The sequence below is a fragment of the Theobroma cacao genome, chromosome 2 (genome assembly GCF_000208745.1).
Source record: "Theobroma cacao cultivar B97-61/B2 chromosome 2, Criollo_cocoa_genome_V2, whole genome shotgun sequence".
Classification (NCBI taxonomy): Eukaryota; Viridiplantae; Streptophyta; class Magnoliopsida; order Malvales; family Malvaceae; genus Theobroma; species Theobroma cacao.
The window spans coordinates 30,260,922-30,280,704 of NC_030851.1; the positions used below are offsets into that span (position 1 = coordinate 30,260,922).

Here is a 19,783-nt window from a genome sequence, read left to right on the forward strand (position 1 = left end):
GGCCTTACAAGTTTTAAGTCCCAATAAGAGCCCACCTGAAGTAGGCCTCCTGAGTCCATGTTATGAAGTTACCTCGCACTCAGGCAGTCCTTCTCCTGCGTCACAGAACCTTGGGCTTCTATTATGATCCATGGTTGCAACTGGGCTTACTGATTTGAACAATGCCAACCTCCCAACCGGAATCACCGAGTCAGGCTGGGCCCAGCCTTTTTCTTCCCACTTGCACAATCCAATTCCAAATCCAACAACAGCCACATTTGCAGATAAACTTAAACAAACATTTTTTCTTGTTTTGCCAGAAAAACAAAAGGGTGAAACTAAACTGCCCCTTATACCTTACCTTCTGCATGTGGGATTAACTGGCATACTTTAATTTCTTTTTAAATATTTATTAAGCAATTTAACTCTAATGAGTTCAGACTTATCCTTTATGTTTCTTCAGCCTAACTTCTGTTATCACCCGAAGAAAAAACATGAACAGCAAGGGATGAATTTGCCTGAAAAAATGAACCCATTTGCCCTAACCCTAAAAATTCACCCAGAAGCGAGCAACCCCTGAACAGAAATTAAAACGCTGTGCTGTGCTGTGCTGTGCTGTGCTTCAATTTCACTTCCATCACACGATAAATCCTTACCTTTTCCCATTTGTTACCCTTCCATCTTTAATTAATTACCCAAGTTGCCACTGCACTCCCAACGTTGATTAACAGGTTAGTTACGCTCTTAAATTCACTCGCAAATCCCTAATCAGACCCTAATTTTATTATATGCCCATTTCGAACATTAACCGCCTATAGCCGGTAAACCCACGCAAAAGCAACCGGCGAACGGCCGTCGAATGTACTATCCCCGCACCTCCTTTCTCCTCTTCTTAGTAAAGGATTGTATATTCCTCCCCACCAAATATATCACAATTCCTAAGGTCTCTTCCTCTCATTAAAAAAATAAACATCAACAACAAACAACACCATTGTTTCTTCTCTCCGAAACCCAAAAATAGGGAAAAAAAAAAAAGAAAGAAAGAAGAAAAAGAGAATTTAATAGTCGTAGAATTTCCTCTCTTAATCGTTTTGGCTATCATCACGAGAATCCTCCAAAAACAACGAGAAAAAACCTACACATCTGAAGAACACAGTTTCCTTGTCCCTGCTCGAAAACTAGCTTGCTTAAAAAGACTTGGTTTCTGCTTTTAATCTTTTACAATTTAGGGAGTTCAAGAAAGCGACTGTGTTGGAAATTATCTTCAATACCGTGCCTTTGTCTGCAAGTAATGTGAATTTACTCGTAAAATTCTTTTCGGTGGTGATCTGTTGGAGAGGTGAGGGAGAGAAGAAAATAAAGTTTCTTCGTTTCTTTATTTTCTGTTCGGTTTTGAGATCTGCTTTTTTTGTTCGTTTGTTTGGTTTAAGCGACTGTGTTTTTGTTGATTGTAGGAATTCTTTTTGGAGATAATCGAAGTTCAAAAGCATGATTTGTTGGTGAAACTAAAGAAAAATAAAATAAAATAAAATAAAAGAGAAAAAGGTTTTTGTTTTGTTTGGCGCAAGAGATGAAGCGGTCTAGAGATGAGGTTTACATCGGCGGCTCTCAACTTAAAAGACCGCTGGTTACTTCTCGAGGAGAAGGGTATACAAAACTTTTATCTTCTTTCTATATTGTTTTATTATTATTTTTTAAATATCGTTTTTTGATTATGGAAGTTAACAATGAGATTAGGTTTCTAATTACAGGTCAATTACCATCGCTGATTTTCTTTCTCTTGTTTAGTTTAGTGGATTTGATTAGTGTAATTGCTTGTTTATTTTTATTTTATTTAAGTTCGAGCTCTGTTATAATTGTGAATTATCTTTTGACCTTTGATGACAAGATCATTTTTTTTTTTGGTGGTAGGAATTTGATTTTCTCTAGAGAGGTTTGGAGATAGCAAAATTAGTAAATATTCTTTCTTTTCTGGATGGACATGTTCCGAGTCTTTCTTCTTTGAATAGTCCATGTAGTTTTACAATAGGGTTTTAATTTTGTGTGAAGAAAGGTTAAATGATCTGAGCTGTTGATCTACTTTTTCAGGTGATAATGACATATATTTTATTTAATTTTATGTGGTAAAATATGCAATGATTTACTGGAAATTTTCTTTAATCTCACGATGGGTTATGTCTTTGGATGATGAAGCTCTGGGCAACCACAGATGGTGGGAGGGGTGGGAAGTACGCAGAAACTGACGACAAATGATGCGTTGGCATATCTCAAAGCTGTTAAAGACATATTTCAAGATAAAAGGGAGAAATATGATGACTTTCTTGAAGTAATGAAAGACTTCAAGGCTCAAAGGTCTGATCATTATGATTTCTTTAGTTTTTCCGTCTATCCTCTGGTAATGTTTGGGTTAAGCAATTTCTGACTTGTGGTACTGTTATGTTGAGTGTAGAATTGACACTGCAGGTGTCATAGCAAGGGTGAAGGAATTATTTAAAGGGTATCGAGACCTAATTTTGGGTTTCAATACCTTTTTGCCTAAGGGATATGAGATCACACTCCCACAAGAGGATGAACCTACCCAAAAGAAGCCAGTGGAGTTCGAAGAAGCTATTAATTTTGTGAACAAGATTAAGGTAGAAAATTTGCGTCATTTCTAAATTTTATGGGAGAGGTTGTTTGCCTGCAAAGTTTGTGATCTCATTATTGGATTCTTGCAGACAAGGTTTCAAGGTGATGACCATGTCTATAAGTCATTTTTAGACATTTTGAACATGTATAGAAAAGAAAACAAGTCTATCACTGAGGTCTACCAGGAGGTATGTTAGGTTATGTATTCCTCATTTTCGTTGTTTTTCCCCCTTTAAATTTTGGCATGGTTTACATGCTTTTAGCCTAGTATGTTGGATTTTGATGATTAGAAATTACACTCCCTTATAGGTTGCTACTCTTTTCCAAGACCACCCAGATCTGCTTTTGGAGTTCACTCATTTTCTGCCCGATACCTCGGCGACAGCATCTAATCATTATGCTTCCTCTGGCAGAAACATACCCCGAGACAGGATCTCTGCTATGCCTACAATGCGTGCAGTGCATGCTGACAAGGTCTCTTTTAGCCTAATCCTTAAATAAATTCTGGTTACATATTGACAATCAAGCTAACATTTGATTTATGAAAATATCTGGCAGAAAGATAGGACTACAGCTTCACATGCTGACCGTGACCTCAGTGTGGAACACCCTGATCCAGATCACAATAGAGCTATGATGAAAGTAGAAAAAGAGCAAAGGAGACGTGGTGAAAAGGAAAGGGACAAGAGAGAAGACAGAGATAGGAGAGACCAAGAACAGGATGATCGAGACTTTGAAAATGATGGCAACAGAGACTTCAACATGCAGTTTCCGCATAAACGGAGTGCAAAACCTGCTCGTAAGGGTGAAGACTCAGGTGTTGAACAGTTGCAGCAAGGTGGGGATGGCGCCACATATGATGATAAAAATGCAATGAAAAGTGAGTTTAATGCTAGATAAAATTTATGGGCATAGCTATGGCTGACTAAAATAAAACATAAATAAGTGCTTATCTTGCATGGAAGACATTTCTATTTTATCTGATAAAATATAATTTTAACACCACATTAATTTAATATTTCTCTTGTGGGGTCTGGTATGCAAATTGACAAATGTATTCTTCATTAAGTTCCTTATGAGTATGCTTATGGTTCTCAGAAGTATTATGAGGGAGATATCATTTGTGAATAGGAATGCTTTTCTTGAATCGATATTTTTGTTACATGGCAACTCTCATCTGTTTGATTTTTATGTAAAAAATGGGGTGGTTGTAAAAATTTTCAAATCTTTATTGACTTAGTTCATTCCATGTCAGGTGTGTATTATCAGGAGTTTGCTTTCTGCGATAAAGTGAAGGAGAAGTTACGAAATCCTGAACATTGGCAGGAATTTTTGAGGTGCCTTCATCTCTATAGCAATGAAGTAATCTCGCGCACAGAATTGCAATCGTTGGTATGGTTAACAGACATCTCTAGTTTGCGAATTTATTAATTTCTTCAACTCACATAAGGACTTTGTTAGAGGGATTCATGTAGTTTATCTTTACATAATTTAGTTGGAAAACTTGAAGTTTTGTTATGTTTTTCAACTGAAAAAGGCTCAAGGTATTCTGCAAATTTCAAAGGCTGCATTTTTTGAATTGACCTAAGCACTTTGCAGAATTCAACATCACAATATTTGTACGCAAAAAAAGAAAATCAAAATTTAGCATCACTCTTTTTTGATACAAGTCCTTGAGATATATATGAGAACTGCTCAGTTAGAGACATGACTGAAATGAAACATGTAACTTTTGGATACTTTTTCTTGTACTAGGTCAATGATTTGCTTGAAAGATACCCAGATCTGATGGATGGATTCAATGAGTTTTTGGTGCGATGTGAGAAGAATGGTAACTATTTGAGACAAATGCTTTAAGTTTTCTGATATAAATTCTGCATTTGGTGTTGACTAATCAAATCTTATTATACAGAGGGATTGCTTGCTGATTTTGTTAGTCAAAGTAAGTTAAACTATCTGTTACCCCTCATATTACCTTCAGTTAAATGTTCTTGTAATTTATCATAAAACAGAGTGATCATTATTACAGTTTTAAGCGCAATTGTAGATGCATGTTAGACAAAACTAATGGAGCATCATGGTTGAACTGAACTCACCTCTACTTTGGTTGAGTTCCAAAATATTGCTTATTGAACCAACTTCAACTGTGAGCATTTAGTTCAAAGTTCTTAGCAAGTCATTATGCTTGCAGAGTTATTGCGGAATGAAGGCCAGTTACCTAGATCAGTTAAGATGGAGGACAGGGATAGAGATCAGGATCGTGAAAGGGATGATGGGGTCAAAGATAGAGACCGTGAAACCCGAGAAAGGGATAGACTTGATAAAAGTTCCTTTGGCAATAAAGATGCAGGAAGTCATAAGGTTTCTTCATTTTCCAGCAAGGATAAGTACATGGGAAAGCCCATTAATGAACTTGACCTCTCTAACTGTGAACGGTGCACTCCTAGTTATCGACTGCTTCCAAAGAATGTATGCAGTTTTTGCTTCTTACTTATCGTTGTTAGTGTGATCTAGAGGATATGTTGATGCTCTTATTAATCACTTGTCTAATGCCTTGCAGTATCCGATACCTTCTGCAAGCCAGAGAACAGACCTTGGTTCTGAAGTTCTCAATAATCATTGGGTTTCTGTCACTTCAGGGAGTGAGGACTACTCTTTCAAACACATGCGCAAAAACCAGTATGAAGAAAGCCTATTTCGATGCGAAGATGACAGGTTGATTCTTCCTTTAGCTGTTGATTGTATTTTACTCATGTTTTGCCTTATTATTCATGGGTGGTTATTTTGTTTCACTTTAGCTCTATTTGAGTACTTGGTTGTGTTTTATGACATCACTTAAGCTCTTGTTAAAATTACCTTTCCTGTAGTTGAGTTTTTCCTCTCTCTCTCTCTCTCTGCACATGGGTGGTTGCCCGCAACTTCATGCCCCTTTACAGCTTTGTTAATTGTTTGAAATAAATTGTGTATGTGAGCCTTCTCTTGCTCAACTTCAAACCCCTTTATGGCACTATTGATTGCTTAAAATATATTATAATATTTCACTTATAATTAGTTTGAAATTAATATCTTTTTTCATGTTGTCAGGTTTGAACTGGATATGTTGTTAGAGTCTGTGAACGTAACAACCAAGCGAGTAGAAGAACTATTAGAAAAGATTAACAATAATACTATCAAACTAGACAGTCCAATTCGTATTGAGGAGCACTTCACAGGTTATAAGCTGACTAACGATGAATAAAATATCTGGATATGCATTTTATGGCACACCTTTTCCTTCATTTCCTGATGGCTGTTTTCTTATGGTTGTCACTGCAGCTCTGAATCTTAGGTGCATTGAACGTTTGTACGGTGACCATGGACTTGATGTGATGGATGTATTAAGGAAGAATGCTCATCTTGCTTTGCCTGTTATTTTAACCCGCTTGAAGCAGAAACAAGAAGAATGGGCAAGATGTCGTTCTGATTTTAATAAAGTTTGGGCTGAAATTTATGCCAAGAATTATCATAAATCGCTTGATCACCGTAGCTTCTATTTCAAGCAGCAGGATTCGAAGAACTTAAGCACCAAAGGTATCTTCAGTCCTATCCTTTTAATGAGATTAAAGCTTGATTGTTGAATACATTGGTATGTAGGAGGATCTTATTGCATTATACGTTTCATATGTTTGCATGCAGTGGGATTCTTTTTTTGGTTAATAATCCTGTGATTTACCATGAATACCAACAGAGAGTACTGCCCTATCATATTAATCAAAGCTGGTCTTGAAAACTTCTATTTAGCAGTGACTTTATGTTTTCACTTGTCCTTCATGCTCTTGGCAGTAACTTCATGCGAATTTGGTCGATTCTATTTTTTGAAACTGCATGTACAGCATCTCTTTGTGTAGTTTTTTTAGTTGTTTGGCTTATTCAGTACAAATTTAGTACTTTTATATTACTATTAATAGTGGAAATGGATTTACCAGTTGAAAATTTTGATTTATTTGACTCTTTGAATAGTGTTATAATCTTGTTCTTTTAACTGAATAATTGTATTAATATTTAGCTGCCTTGGATATCATCAGTTTTCATTGTCCATTTTTCATATTTGTTACAGCTCTATTGGCTGAGATCAAAGAAATCAGTGAGAAGAAGCGCAAAGAAGATGATGTGCTTCTTGCTATTGCTGCTGGAAACAGGCGACCTATTATTCCAAATTTGGAGTTTGAGTACTGTGATCCTGAAATTCATGAAGATCTATATCAGCTCATAAAATATTCCTGTGGAGAAATGTGTACAACTGAACAGTTGGATAAAATAATGAAAATATGGACCACTTTCTTGGAACCGATGCTTGGTGTTCCTTCCCGTCCTCATGGAGCTGAGGACACTGAAGATGTTGTGAAGGCTAAGAACAACAATGTCAAAAATGGTAGTGCTATTGTTGGTGAGAGCGAAGGGAGCCCTGGTGGAGGTGCTGTTGCCATGAATTCCAAACATACAAATCCTTCCAGAAATGGTGATGAAAGTATTCCACCTGAGCAATCAAGTTCTTGTAGGTCTTGGTTGCTGAATGGAGATAATGGCATCAAACAAGATGGTTCTGCTAATACGGATCGTGTTGATCACAAGAATGATTCCTCCTGTGATGCTACTCATCAAGATAGAATGCAGCAGGTTAATCCAGCTAACGGTGATGAAATATCAGTGGTCAGCAAGCAAGCCAGTTCTAGTGAACGATTGGTCAATCCAAATGCATCTCTCGTTGCTGGAGTGGAGCAAAGCAATGGAAGAACTAACATAGAGAGTATTTCAGGTTGCTTAAGGCCTATAAATTAGTTCTATTGTTGATGTCGTGCTAATTATTCTTTTGACTTTCTTTTAATAAAAATTAACTAAAATGCTGAGATATATTTTTGTTGCAAGGTCTTAGTGCTAATCCTTCCAGACCTGGTAATGCTGCCATTGAGGGTGGACTTGAGTTGAAGTCAAGTAATGAAAATTTACCTTCATCTGAGGTATGGCAAAAGTAATATTGTCTCAAAATGAGGAATAAATTATTTTCTTTGCATCATTATTGTTTTCACCAATATTTGTCCCCAGTAGTTGATGCCCTTTCTTAATATGATAGGAAACTGGAACCAAGCAAAATGTACTTTGTGTTGACCATTTAAAACTCTAATCTATAGGGTTTACAATTTTAAAATTTGGATATCTTGATACTAATGACTCATCTCCTGCTATTTCTTTTATTGGTATTTTATTGAACTGGTAGAATTTCGTCAGAGAGTATCTAGTATGTGACTTTGTAATGGTGTCTTTGAAAAGCACCTATTACTGTTTATAGAAGATGTATATAAAAGTAAGTATTAGCCAGCATGTTTTCTGTGATTAAACAGCCTGGCTTAAGTCATAGATGGCTAGTGGGAAGAAAATTTTAGGTTTTGGTTTTTGAGACTTTGTGATGGTGTCTTTGGAAAGCACCTATTACTGTCTATAGAGGGTTTATATAAAAGTAAGTATTAGCCAGCATGTTTTCTGTGATTAAACAGCCTGGCTTGACTAACAGTTTGTGGGAAGAAAATTTTAGGTTTTGGATTTTGACAGTAATAATCTTATTGTGAAATTGTGTTGACTTTTATATATGCTGCAGGGTGGCGATTGTTCTAGACCAGTCTTATCTGGAAATGGGATGGTGACTGAAGGCATTAAAAGTCACAGATATAATGAAGAATCAGCTGGGCAACTTAAAGTTGAAAGGGAAGAAGGTGAGTTATCCCCAAATGGGGATTTTGAGGAAGACAATTTTGCTGATTATGGAGAAGCTGGTCTGGAGACTGCCCATAAGGTGAAAGATGGTGCAGCAAACAGACAGTACCAGAGACATGGAGAGGAAGAAGTGTGCTGTGGAGAGGCTGGGGGAGAGAATGATGCTGATGCTGATGATGAAGGTGAGGAAAGTGCTCAGAGGACATCAGAGGATAGTGAGAATGCTTCTGAGAATGGTGAGGTTTCTGGAAGTGATTCTGGTGAAGGTGACTCGAGGGAGGATCAAGAGGAAGATATAGACCATGACGAACATGATAATAAAGCAGAGAGTGAAGGCGAGGCTGAAGGGATGGCTGATGCTCATGATGTGGAAGGAGACGGAACATTATTACCATTTTCAGAACGTTTTCTACTAACTGTAAAGCCCCTTGCAAAGCATGTCCCTTCAGCATTACATGAGAAAGAGAAGGGTTCACGGGTTTTTTATGGAAATGACTCATTTTATGTGCTTTTTAGGCTTCACCAAGTAAGTATCATTCTATTGAAGAAATATTTAACTAACCATTATGGATATTTGTAGTATAGTTTGTTCATCAACTTAGTAATTCCTTCGCACAATTTAACAGACATTGTACGAGAGAATACAATCAGCAAAGTTTAATTCATCATCTGCAGATAGGAAATGGAGGGCTTCAAGTGATCCAAGTCCTACTGATCTCTATGCCCGGTAATTTAGTTTTAGTTCTGGTGCTGCATGCATGCAATGTAAAAAGGTTGTACGGTACATGTTTAACTTAAAACTCCTTTATAGTACAGGTTCATGAGTGCACTTTACAATTTACTTGATGGCTCTTCTGATAATACAAAATTTGAGGATGATTGCCGAGCTATAATTGGAACTCAGTCATATGTTCTATTCACGCTGGATAAGTTGATATATAAACTTGTCAAACAGGTAATGCAAATTTCTTTTCCAAAGTTTGTCCCTTTCTTTCCCTGTGTTTCTGACCTTGAATTTTTTATCTTTGTGGTGCTTGCCTCAGCTTCAAACCGTTGCAAGTGATGAAATGGACAATAAGCTTCTTCAGCTCTATGCGTATGAGAAATCAAGAAAATCTGGAAGATTTGTTGACGTTGTTTATCATGAAAATGCCCGAGTTCTCCTTCATGATGAGAATATATATCGTATTGAATGTGTAAGTCTTACCAATTTTTTAATTTTCCTTTTTTTTTTCTCCGGTTGATTGTTTGTTTGATGTCTAATACAGAACTCTCACATGCACTCTGCATCTTATGTTTCATGACTGCAGTCATCTGCACCAACTCGCCTTTCCATTCAGCTTATGGACTATGGGCATGATAAGCCTGAAGTGACAGCTGTTTCCATGGACCCTAATTTTGCAGCATATTTGCACAATGACTTTCTTTTGGTTGTTCCTGAGGAAAAAGAGAAGCCTGGGATTTTCTTGAAGAGGTACATAGACAATAGACAAAGTTGTTCGCATCTATTACATGGAGTTATCATGACATGCTAGTGTGGTGTTTGCAGGAATATACGCAAATGTGTAGGTGGTGATGAGCTTTCTTCAACATCCCAGGTGACGGAAGGACTTAAAATAGTTAATGGTTTGGAGTGCAAGATTGCTTGCAATTCTTCCAAGGTATATCATATTAGAAATTTCTTCTCATTATGAAGGAATTTTGTTACACCGTAACGGTTGCATTTCTTGTCATTGCATATATATATGTGATAAGTTGACAAGTGAAATCTGTGCCTGGTAGGTCTCGTATGTTTTAGATACAGAAGATTTTTTGTTTCGGATGAGACGGCAGCCGGCCTCACATCAAAACAGCCCATGCCATAACCGGGCAAATGTTTCAAATGGTGGTTCAATTAAGCTACAACGGCAACAGCGATTTCAGAGATTGCTACTGGCGTATACTTTAATGGCTTAAGTAGATATGGTATGTCTGTTTTGCATTGTATGTTAATTTATGGCTTTTCCCTTAAAGGAGTATTAACATATTGAGTTGAATCCTTTATTTATGATATTTTATCCAATTGAAGTATCCGGCATGATGTTGACATATTTGCTTCAGATTTTCTTTGCTTTTCAGTTGGATATGGGAATGCATTACATACACGGGCGCTGGGGATGAAAGAGTTGACAGTGCCACAAGTGGAAAACCTTTTTGAAACCATCTACAATGTACCATCATATAATTTCTATCACTCACCAACCAAATAAGAAGGTATTGAGGAAAAAGGGATGAGGCTCAATCAAAAGATTGTAGTTATATCTTGTAAGTTGGTGGTATTTGGGCCACTGTCGTGTACATAGAGAGGTAATATCTGCTGTAAAACCTGAGATATATGTTCAATCCATTCATCTAATATTTTTTTTTTCCTTTTTTGTTTTATTATTCATCTTATCCACATGCATTTGAAGGATTAAAAAGTAGAATGGCTAAATAAATACAAAACCGGGAGCTTCATGTTTCAATTTCACCATCCTAATGGACCAAAAAGCCAACGATTGAAATACGAGATTACAAGTGCTCCTGGCTGGATCCATATTTCTTATGCATATCCAAAGGTTGAAGCTGCCTGACATGACTCCACACAATGCCAGCCCATAACTGGTACTTGTACTGACTAGGCAGATAAATTTCGCTTTTTCCCATTTATTTAATATGTTAAAATGCACATTGTCTTGACAAGTTATCAAAAAATGATTCTTTCTTCCAGCAAATGGAAAATGTTTTACAGTTGACTCGGGGAATCTGACTTTCGTAAACAAAACATGCGCTCTTTATGGGTGGGTGTAGCCAATTCCAAGTCAAGATGTGTATTATCAAATCAAGAAAGTAAATCGACATATACAATAAATAACGATTACCTGTTAAACGACAAGGCAAAGGAATTTCATCCGGCGAGCTCGCTTATGGGTGGACGGTCCATGACATCAGATGCTGCTGTCGCATTTTTTTGCAGCAAGGGATCAATATCAGGCAACTTAGGAATCTGAGCCAAAAGGTCAATGGTTCGTCTTAAAAGGCGAGCTAAGTCACCCTCATCCATGGCACAATCCATCATCAATTCCCTCCAAGATAGGCCGGATGCCCAGGCTTCGACCATTCCAGAAAACTGGCCATCCAAACAGCAAGGTATCTCTACCCCATGCTTCTCCTCAAGTTGCATAAAGGAGTATCTTTGTTCATCCAATAAACTAATGACATTTAGGACAGTAGAGGAAGGTTCATATATGTAGTTATTATTTTTCCAAACACGAACCTTAATCCCCTCAGAAACTAAACTTGCACACACAGCGGCAAGTTGTGCAGGCTTTAACTCCAGTAAGATTTTATTTCGAAGGACCATTGCCAGCCACAGTTCATTTTCTCCTCTTATTGCAGCAGCAGTTTCACCAAGGGGGAATATTACATGCGTATTGATATCTAATGCACTTGTTTCATGAATCACATTGCTGATTTGCACAAACTCCTTCCAGCCAGACGGTTCGATTCGCTCCATTCTATTGGTCAAGTGATTTGATCTAGCCTTCAACCGTTTTATCTTTTCCTCGGTAAACCTAGCCATATCCAAGATTTTTTTATTTTCTCTGAAGCCTTCTGTACGGGCTATCTTTTTCTTCAAACGTGCTACTTTGTTCCTTTGTTCCTTGTAATGTTCTACAGATTCATCGTATTCTTGCGACATATGCAACACCTCATCGCTTTCAGAAAGACTACTTAAAACTGGCACGTTTAGACTCCAGGACCATGTCTCTAGGGATCCCTCTGTGTACCATAAACCACCAAGCTCAGAGTCAGCAACTTTTTCCCACTGCATCTCCTCCTTATCAAGAAGTGTCCTCATTATTTCCCGAGGCAAAGCATCCCCCTGAGTTAAAGCAACATCTGGAAAGCCAGTCCTATAAACAGTTTTAATCCACTTCTCTGTAAATAGATACCAGGAGTTATCTGAACCAAGAGCCACATAGTAAGTTGGTTCAACATCTTGATGACTGTCAGGCTCACCAGCATTTAACTCAGTTCCAACACTACCCATTGCAAAAGAATCATCAGCAGACACCATCTTTTTAAGTTTTGACCCATCCAGCGACTCAACCTTCCCCAGATAAACAGCAGGAACTAAGTTTTGAACTCCTTCAGAATCCCTATACTGCAAGCAAATGAAGGGGAGGTGTCCATTTTCAAACTCCTTTAAGAGAGGTTTCAAAGCAGAAAATCTCTTCAATTCCATCCTTCTTCGTAATTCAGTCCTAAGGCGTTTTTCTTGCCTTAATTCCTCTTGTAAATCTGCAATCTCCTTATATGCCACCTCCGATAGAAGTTTCCTGCTTTTTCTATCTATAGCATCATCACTAATTTCAGAAGTCAATGCTTCAATCTCTTTCTCTATTTTAGCAAGCTCCTCTTTGGCAGCAAGCATTACATTGCTGCCCAAGTAGTTTCCAAAACTTTGCTCCACTAACTTCCTTGCCTCTTCCAAAGTTCTCCTTCCTTGTAAAGCATTCAATTCATCTGATTCATTGGACCTACGAGTAACTTTTGCACCTCCTAGAAGATTCAACACCATTCCATAAGAAGCAGTGAACTGGGATACAAGGGGTTCAACTCCAGAAAATAGAAGCTTGCAGCACTCTTCAGCACCTTCGTAAGGAGTCTGCACTATCACAACATGACCCCATTCATCTATGCCTCTACGTCCAGCGCGCCCTGCCATTTGAAGCAATTCATTAGGGCTTAACTGGATACGTCCGCTGCTTGTCCTTTTGCTAAGAGATGAAATAACAGCTGTCCTAGCAGGCATGTTGATTCCAGCTGCCAGGGTTTCTGTAGCAAAGACAACCTTAACAAGTCCGCGCTGAAATAGCTCTTCAACAAATGATTTCCATAGCGGAAGACAACCAGCATGATGTGCAGCAACCCCTCTAATAAGTCCTTTGACTGCAGTCTCCCTCACAGCATCAGGATATTGAAGGCGAAACTTCTTCAAAGCAAGTTCTACCTCACTCATCTCACAATCATCCAAAAGGCTGCAGTCTTCAACATACTGCACAGCTGCATCACAACCTCTCCTATTAAAAATAAACCAAATTGCTGGAAGCATGTCCTTTGCTTTGAGGTGCCATAGTGTATCAACAACTTGAGGAACCTGAAAATTATCATTATGCTGTAAATAATTTTTTTTATTATGATTGTTGCTAATCTGGCAAAAGTATACCCTTGAAGAAGTGTTCTTTATTTGCAAACAAATTACGCCAACCACAACCAAAGAATAAAATTACTATACCATACTTCTGACTTTTCAAAATAAAAAAACCATACCTGTGAGCGGCGAATCATGTTTTTGTCATTCTTTGAAAGGGGCTGCTCAGACATGCTAACTATACCATCAAGGCTCCCATTTCTTCCATGTTGTCGTGAATTTCTTCTTCTAGATCCATCATCCCTGTAAGATTTAACTCCTGAAGCAGAAAGTTGTAAATAATTGAGTGACAGCTTCCTGTTTCAGGTTCCAAAAGAAAATTGAAAATTTGTTAGAAGTACTAAGAGATACTTGTGATACAAATGTAAAATATCATCTAAAGAGAAAAGCACTAGACGAAGTTATAATGTAAAAGCGTGAATTCAATGACATTCACATTGCTTGAACGTAATAATTGGAACACAGTAAGGTAAACTTGCAAGCAACTATGCCGATAAATTACCAATTACAGAAATAACCATTGAAAAGATGCAATCATTAAAAAAATCTAATACAATTATGAAATTTTATCAATTTTCATTTAGAAGAATTTTCATTTAGAGAGAGAGAGAGACAGACAGACAGAGAGTTTTTTGTCTAAAAAAAAGCTATCTATTGTATATGCATGCGTGGGTGTGTGTGTGTGGTAAAATATGGAAACATTTAACTAGAAAATAAACAGAATAGTATTGATCCATAATGTTAGGAGTAACCCAGACTACCCCTTTCAAATTATTATTACAGAAACAATAGAATAATCTAAGTAAAGTATTTTGGTAAATGTGAAACAAGCACTGATAATCTTACCCCAAAAAGTACTAATCATATACCAACAGATACACATGTCAAGTGTCCATAATTTCACACTAAAACTACACAGCCCAATGTTTCTTCGATAAGGCTGCATTTAAATACCTTAGATTACACTTTCAGATTATTTTTACAAAAACAATAGGCTAATCTAAGTAAACTATTTTGGTAAATGTGAATCGGGGCAGTGCTAATTTTACCCCAAAAAAAATTATAAATTATATACCAACAGATACAAATGTCAAGCGCCCATAATTTCACACTAAAATGCCTACACAAATGTTTCTTCCTGCATATAAATCCCCCAAAGAAGTTCCATAAGGCCAGCAGTTTCTATTTGAAATACCTATTCATGTGTGTTCCTTTTTCGTTAAGAAGAGGCAATAACGAAGTCTTTGTTGAGAAGTGCCAAGTCAATGGAACCGGACGCCAGGATGATGTTACCAGCTCTGTTTTACCATGAATCTAGAAACAAAATGGAAATTAAGGGGAAAAATGTCAATCATCTCATAGGCTCATAGCTTATAATTCAAAGATACAGAGGTCAAGGTCAGCACAACTATCATGTGTAAGTGGGAAGATCACACAGCTAGGAGGGAATTTCTGGAATATTTGTGCACTTTCATCGTGCATACCAATCTGACTTGGAACATGTACCCTCAACTGTAGAATAAATCTAGTTTCATATGGGTTGAGTCAAACAAAGACAACATAGATGCAAATAAAGAACTTATTAAACAGGAACTGGCCCCAGTTACATTAACTGAATGAGAGAAATATTGAAAACAGAAGATAAGCTAAAACCTAAGAGAAGGACATTCATAAGATGAATGAGTCCAAAATTGCATTTTTTTTCTCATGGTGATAATACTTTTTCAATGGGGTGATGGTAAGTTCAAATTGAATGAGTCAAATCTTCAAAATGGCAGACAGAGATTACTTGTCTAAACACCATTTCATCCCCACCGTTTTCTCCTAGAAAGAAATATCTGTTGAATTTTCTTCAAAAAAAATAACAAGCCAGTTTGAAATTAAGCCTCAATTGACTTAAGCTGACAGAAAAATAAGAACAAGTTTACTTAAGCATTTAGGACAATGGTAGGTGGATGTGTCCTCATCAAACAGCCAGGTTGAAACCCCCTTCCCCCAAAAATTAAAAAATGAAAAACGAACAAGCTTAACTCAAGGAGCCTAAGTCTAAAACCAATATTATGTTTTTGGTGAAATGACATTTACTAAAATAACCAAGTAGAACATGAAGTCTAGAGCACTCCTGACAAGCTCATCTTGAAATAGAAAGTCGACCCCAGCATGTAAAAGATTACATTGGGATATCAAATCAACACTGAGCCCCATGAGATTATGCATCACCAAACAATATACCACTCCCTATCTTTGTTTACTAATCAAGCTACGAGAACAAAAGGTACATAAAGCAGTCTAGCAAGTAGTACAACAAAGAAAAAATTTGCTCATGGTGGAAAAGCCAACATGCAGAAGACAAGTAAAATAGAAATCATGCCATTGCCAGTGAATATCTCCAACTTCATGATCAAGGCTGAACACTTTGCCAGAAAATCCATTTTGAGTTTGTGATTCCAAGAGTGCAAGACAAACAAACAAGGGCAAACAAAGATACAGAGAGGATATAATGCATATTCATAATCACTCTCAAACATATGAACCAATATCAGGGATGGTCAAGATCATATGATATGATGAGGAACAGTACCTGACCAATCCAACCAGCTAGCTCATCTGGATTTGCAACTGTCGCTGACAGACATATAAGTTGAACTTCTTTTGGGCAATAAATCACCTAAATATGTTCCACAACTAGGTGAAAACACATTAAACAATGACAATCCAGAAATATATGTGGTCCAAAACTCAAATATACTCACTATCTCCTCCCACACAGTACCCCGAGATATGTCACTTAAATAATGAACCTCATCGAGAACAATCACATCAACATGAAAAAAACCACTCCCAGAAGAAGCCATTCCAACACTGCATCAGCAGACACAATAAATCACCATGCTTAATTTCAACTACTAACACAAGCCTTATGAAAGAAAACTATGGGGGTTGCAAATGAAACATTTATAAGACATGCAATACCTATATGAGATTTCTTCCTAGAAAGCAATATAAGTCTGATCATCCCCAGACCTAAAATAAACATAAGGCAGCCAATAACCTCCTAATGGAGGGTAAAAATTGCCACCACCCCATTTTTGTTGCAAAGGGATATACAGTACTTAATATATACTATGTAAGTATATAACCAATGAAAAATTCATACAAATTAGATATATGGCACCATTCACATCAACATTACACAAAACCGTGCATAAGCTTTGCCAAGACCAGGTATACAACATAAACTAGAGTACCTATTATACAACATGTTGCGCAAAATCTCTGTAGTCAAGACTAAAACCTGAGCATCCTTGTTGACAGCAGAATCTCCTGTGAGAAGCCCGACATTGTTATCCCCAAATGTCTCCCTAAACCAACAAAGATCACCATATTAGCTTGAAGGATTCATATCACCTATGACTATTTTCACTACAAAATTTTCCAATTCCAGCCATTCATAGTGGCAGGGCCAAGGGAAAATTTTTGGAGGCGACAATATGGTTGAGGTTTTAAAACTGTATGTAATTAATTGTATGTGATAACTCAAAATCACTCCCAAACTTATTAAACTTAATAAAATTTATTGCAAAAATAAATAGAGAGTGAAGATTATAGTTCATTGTGCTTGTTGAGAGGGAAGGAAAATAACTTTGGTTACCTAAACTGTCGAAACTTCTGATTGGACAATGCCTTAAGCGGAGTTGTATAGAATAACCTGCTTCCCCTGGCTACCGTTGCCACGGCGGCGGCTTCCGCAATTAAGGTCTTTCCACTACTTGTTGGCGCTGAAACCACCACCGATGAACCCCTCAAAAATGCTTCTATGGCTATTCTCTTCAAAACAAATGGCAAAATCATTATATTTTAGAAAAGAAGAAGAAGAAAAAGCTGATTCCAAAAAAGGTGAAATATTGAAAATATGGAACCTGAAACTTATCAATGCGAAAATCGTAAATATCAGCGAGTGCATCAACGTCAATCATTTCCTGGCCGAATTCTCTAACTAGGTTACAGAGCCTCTCGACACGTTCCCACGTGGATTCCTTGCGCCGGTTCCAAAAATCCACGGAGATTTCGACTTCGTCTGCACTCTGTTGGATATCGTCCGAAACTTCGCCTGAAACGTCGTCGTATTCGTCTGCAGCTTCGTAATCGTCGTCGTCTTCGTCATCTTCGAGTTCTTCGTCGGCGTCGGAGAGCTGGGGTTCTGAGGAGAAGGGAGAGCGTCGGGATTTGAAAGAGAGACGGAAGGAAAGTGGAGAGAGGATGGATTTGGGGCGACAGAAAGGGAAAGATTGAGCGAGAAAATGACAGTGAGAGATCTGGCAGTGTTTGGTTGTGGGGAAAAGGGAAGGAAGCGAGAGGATAGAAAGAGTGTTCATGGCGGGAGGGGTATTGACAGAAATTTTGGATTGGTTCCTTCACCTTGAGGGCAACTATTACGTGGAATTATCATTTTGCTATAACGAATATCCGCTAAATTCTGCGGGAAAGTTCAGAAATAAAATACGAACCGCTGGCGGTTTGAAAAATCATTACAAGTCTTTTTCTTTTCTTTTTTTCACTTAATATCTTTAAAAAATTAAATCATTTAAAAATTTTAAATAAATTTTTAACTTTTATTACTTTAATCAAGTTTTTATACAAATATTAGATGGGTTTTTTATTTCCTTAATTAAAAAAATTGAACTTATTTTGATTTCTTTTGTGACTTTTTTATTACTTTCTTACTCTTGTTTGTTTATGGATTACCATTCTTGGTACTATCTCACATTTTTTACTTCCAAAACTCCCAATCATCATAATAGCTAGAAACATTGCGATCTATTTCTTTCAAATTTTAATTTAATTCTACTTTTTTAAGTATATATTTTCCAAAAATTAGCCTTATTTTATTATTTATTACATTTTTTTCTTGTCCATAATTTTGTTTTTTTATAAGAACCCTCCCGTGTCTTATGTGACTATGTATCAATGCTCTATGTTTCCTCTCGTGGGTTAGCTTTGATTTAGGGTTTGATTTTATCCATTTTTGAGATTTTTTATTTTACCTAAAGCAAAAACTCTTTTGAGATTAAAGTGTCAAGTATTTATTATTTTATCTCATAGTGAAACTAATAAAGGATATTACAGAATCATGATAGATATCATAATGAAGGATAATGGAAATCATGATAGATATGCTTATTGACTTAGTGATATAATTTTTTGATATAATTCCCTTAATTTCCTTAATTATAGGACGTTACAATATTTATTTAAGCATTACACTTTATTGTACAGATTGTTTTCCTTTTATATTGATGTTATGACTTATATATAAAAGGATGAATGTTAATTGAATAAATCATTCAAGAGAGTATTCAAACTCTTCATGATATCAGAGTAAGGTTATAGACAACCTAAGCTAAAATCCTTTAATGGCCGATAAGTGATAATTCTATTTTATAGAATTATTTTAGTTCAATTTTATTATTAAATATTAGCTAAGTCCTCAATTTTCAATTATAATTTACTTATTTTTAGTTGTTTATAGAATTAGTTTATTTTTAAGTGAGTTATTTTAATATTATGTTATTTTTTTTTAATTTAATTGTTATTTATTAGTTTTTATATTTTTTATAAGAGTAAAAGAGGTTGGGGTTAATTTTGAAATGTAAGGTGTTGAAAGACTCGAAAGTCTATTTGCATATGCTTTAGTGTTTTGGCCACAACTCGCGCTACAAAACTCCAAATGATGCGATTCTTGGACCCTTGGAAAGCTAAGAGACAGAGCTACAACTTCATAAGATCGCTTTACCCAGTTCTGCCTCGAAGATAGAGAAAATCTATTCAGAAAATGGCTGGACGTACTCTGTCGGGAATGAAAATTTGTAAAGACTGACAATTGATTTTTTGGGCCTCTCATTACACTTTTGAGCTCAGTTAAATCATAGATCAACTTAAGGAACTATAGGTTAAGTTTATTAGTATAAATAGAATATTTTTAAGAACATTAGGGTAGACAACTTTTGGGAGATTCAAGAAGCTAGAAGTTGAAGCTGAAACTTGAAGATCAAGGCGGTAATTATTTATTTTGTTTTCTTCGTTGGTTTTTATTTTTCTTGTTACTCTCAATGGTTGAATTATATACAATGTTATTTGTCTTTGCGATCGTGAGTAGCTAGTTTTCTTTTTTCAAGATTGCAATGGAACTCA

General features: G+C 36.6%; 2 protein-coding genes across 2 annotated transcripts; one reads left to right on the forward strand and one right to left on the reverse strand.

The window, feature by feature from the left end:
* LOC18609340 (paired amphipathic helix protein Sin3-like 4) lies at positions 901–10,764 on the forward strand. The gene is made up of 24 exons (XM_018115027.1): positions 901–1,318; positions 1,434–1,626; positions 2,173–2,331; positions 2,429–2,612; positions 2,697–2,795; positions 2,917–3,081; positions 3,166–3,487; positions 3,863–3,999; positions 4,363–4,438; positions 4,520–4,549; positions 4,799–5,076; positions 5,168–5,322; positions 5,692–5,819; positions 5,923–6,177; positions 6,704–7,402; positions 7,513–7,604; positions 8,240–8,881; positions 8,982–9,082; positions 9,172–9,310; positions 9,399–9,551; positions 9,666–9,829; positions 9,905–10,016; positions 10,138–10,320; positions 10,456–10,764. Exons 2-23 carry the CDS (start codon positions 1,550–1,552, stop codon positions 10,309–10,311), a joined length of 4,341 nt encoding a protein of 1,446 aa, XP_017970516.1. The 5' UTR covers positions 901–1,318; positions 1,434–1,549; the 3' UTR covers positions 10,312–10,320; positions 10,456–10,764.
* LOC18609341 (DExH-box ATP-dependent RNA helicase DExH15 chloroplastic) lies at positions 11,070–18,057 on the reverse strand. The gene is made up of 8 exons (XM_007044396.2): positions 17,512–18,057; positions 17,244–17,419; positions 16,840–16,953; positions 16,345–16,453; positions 16,173–16,259; positions 14,787–14,905; positions 13,711–13,888; positions 11,070–13,537 (listed from the first exon to the last, which is right to left on the reverse strand). The coding sequence occupies exons 1-8, from the start codon at positions 17,965–17,967 to the stop codon at positions 11,282–11,284; spliced, it is 3,495 nt and encodes a 1,164-aa protein (XP_007044458.2). The 5' UTR covers positions 17,968–18,057; the 3' UTR covers positions 11,070–11,281.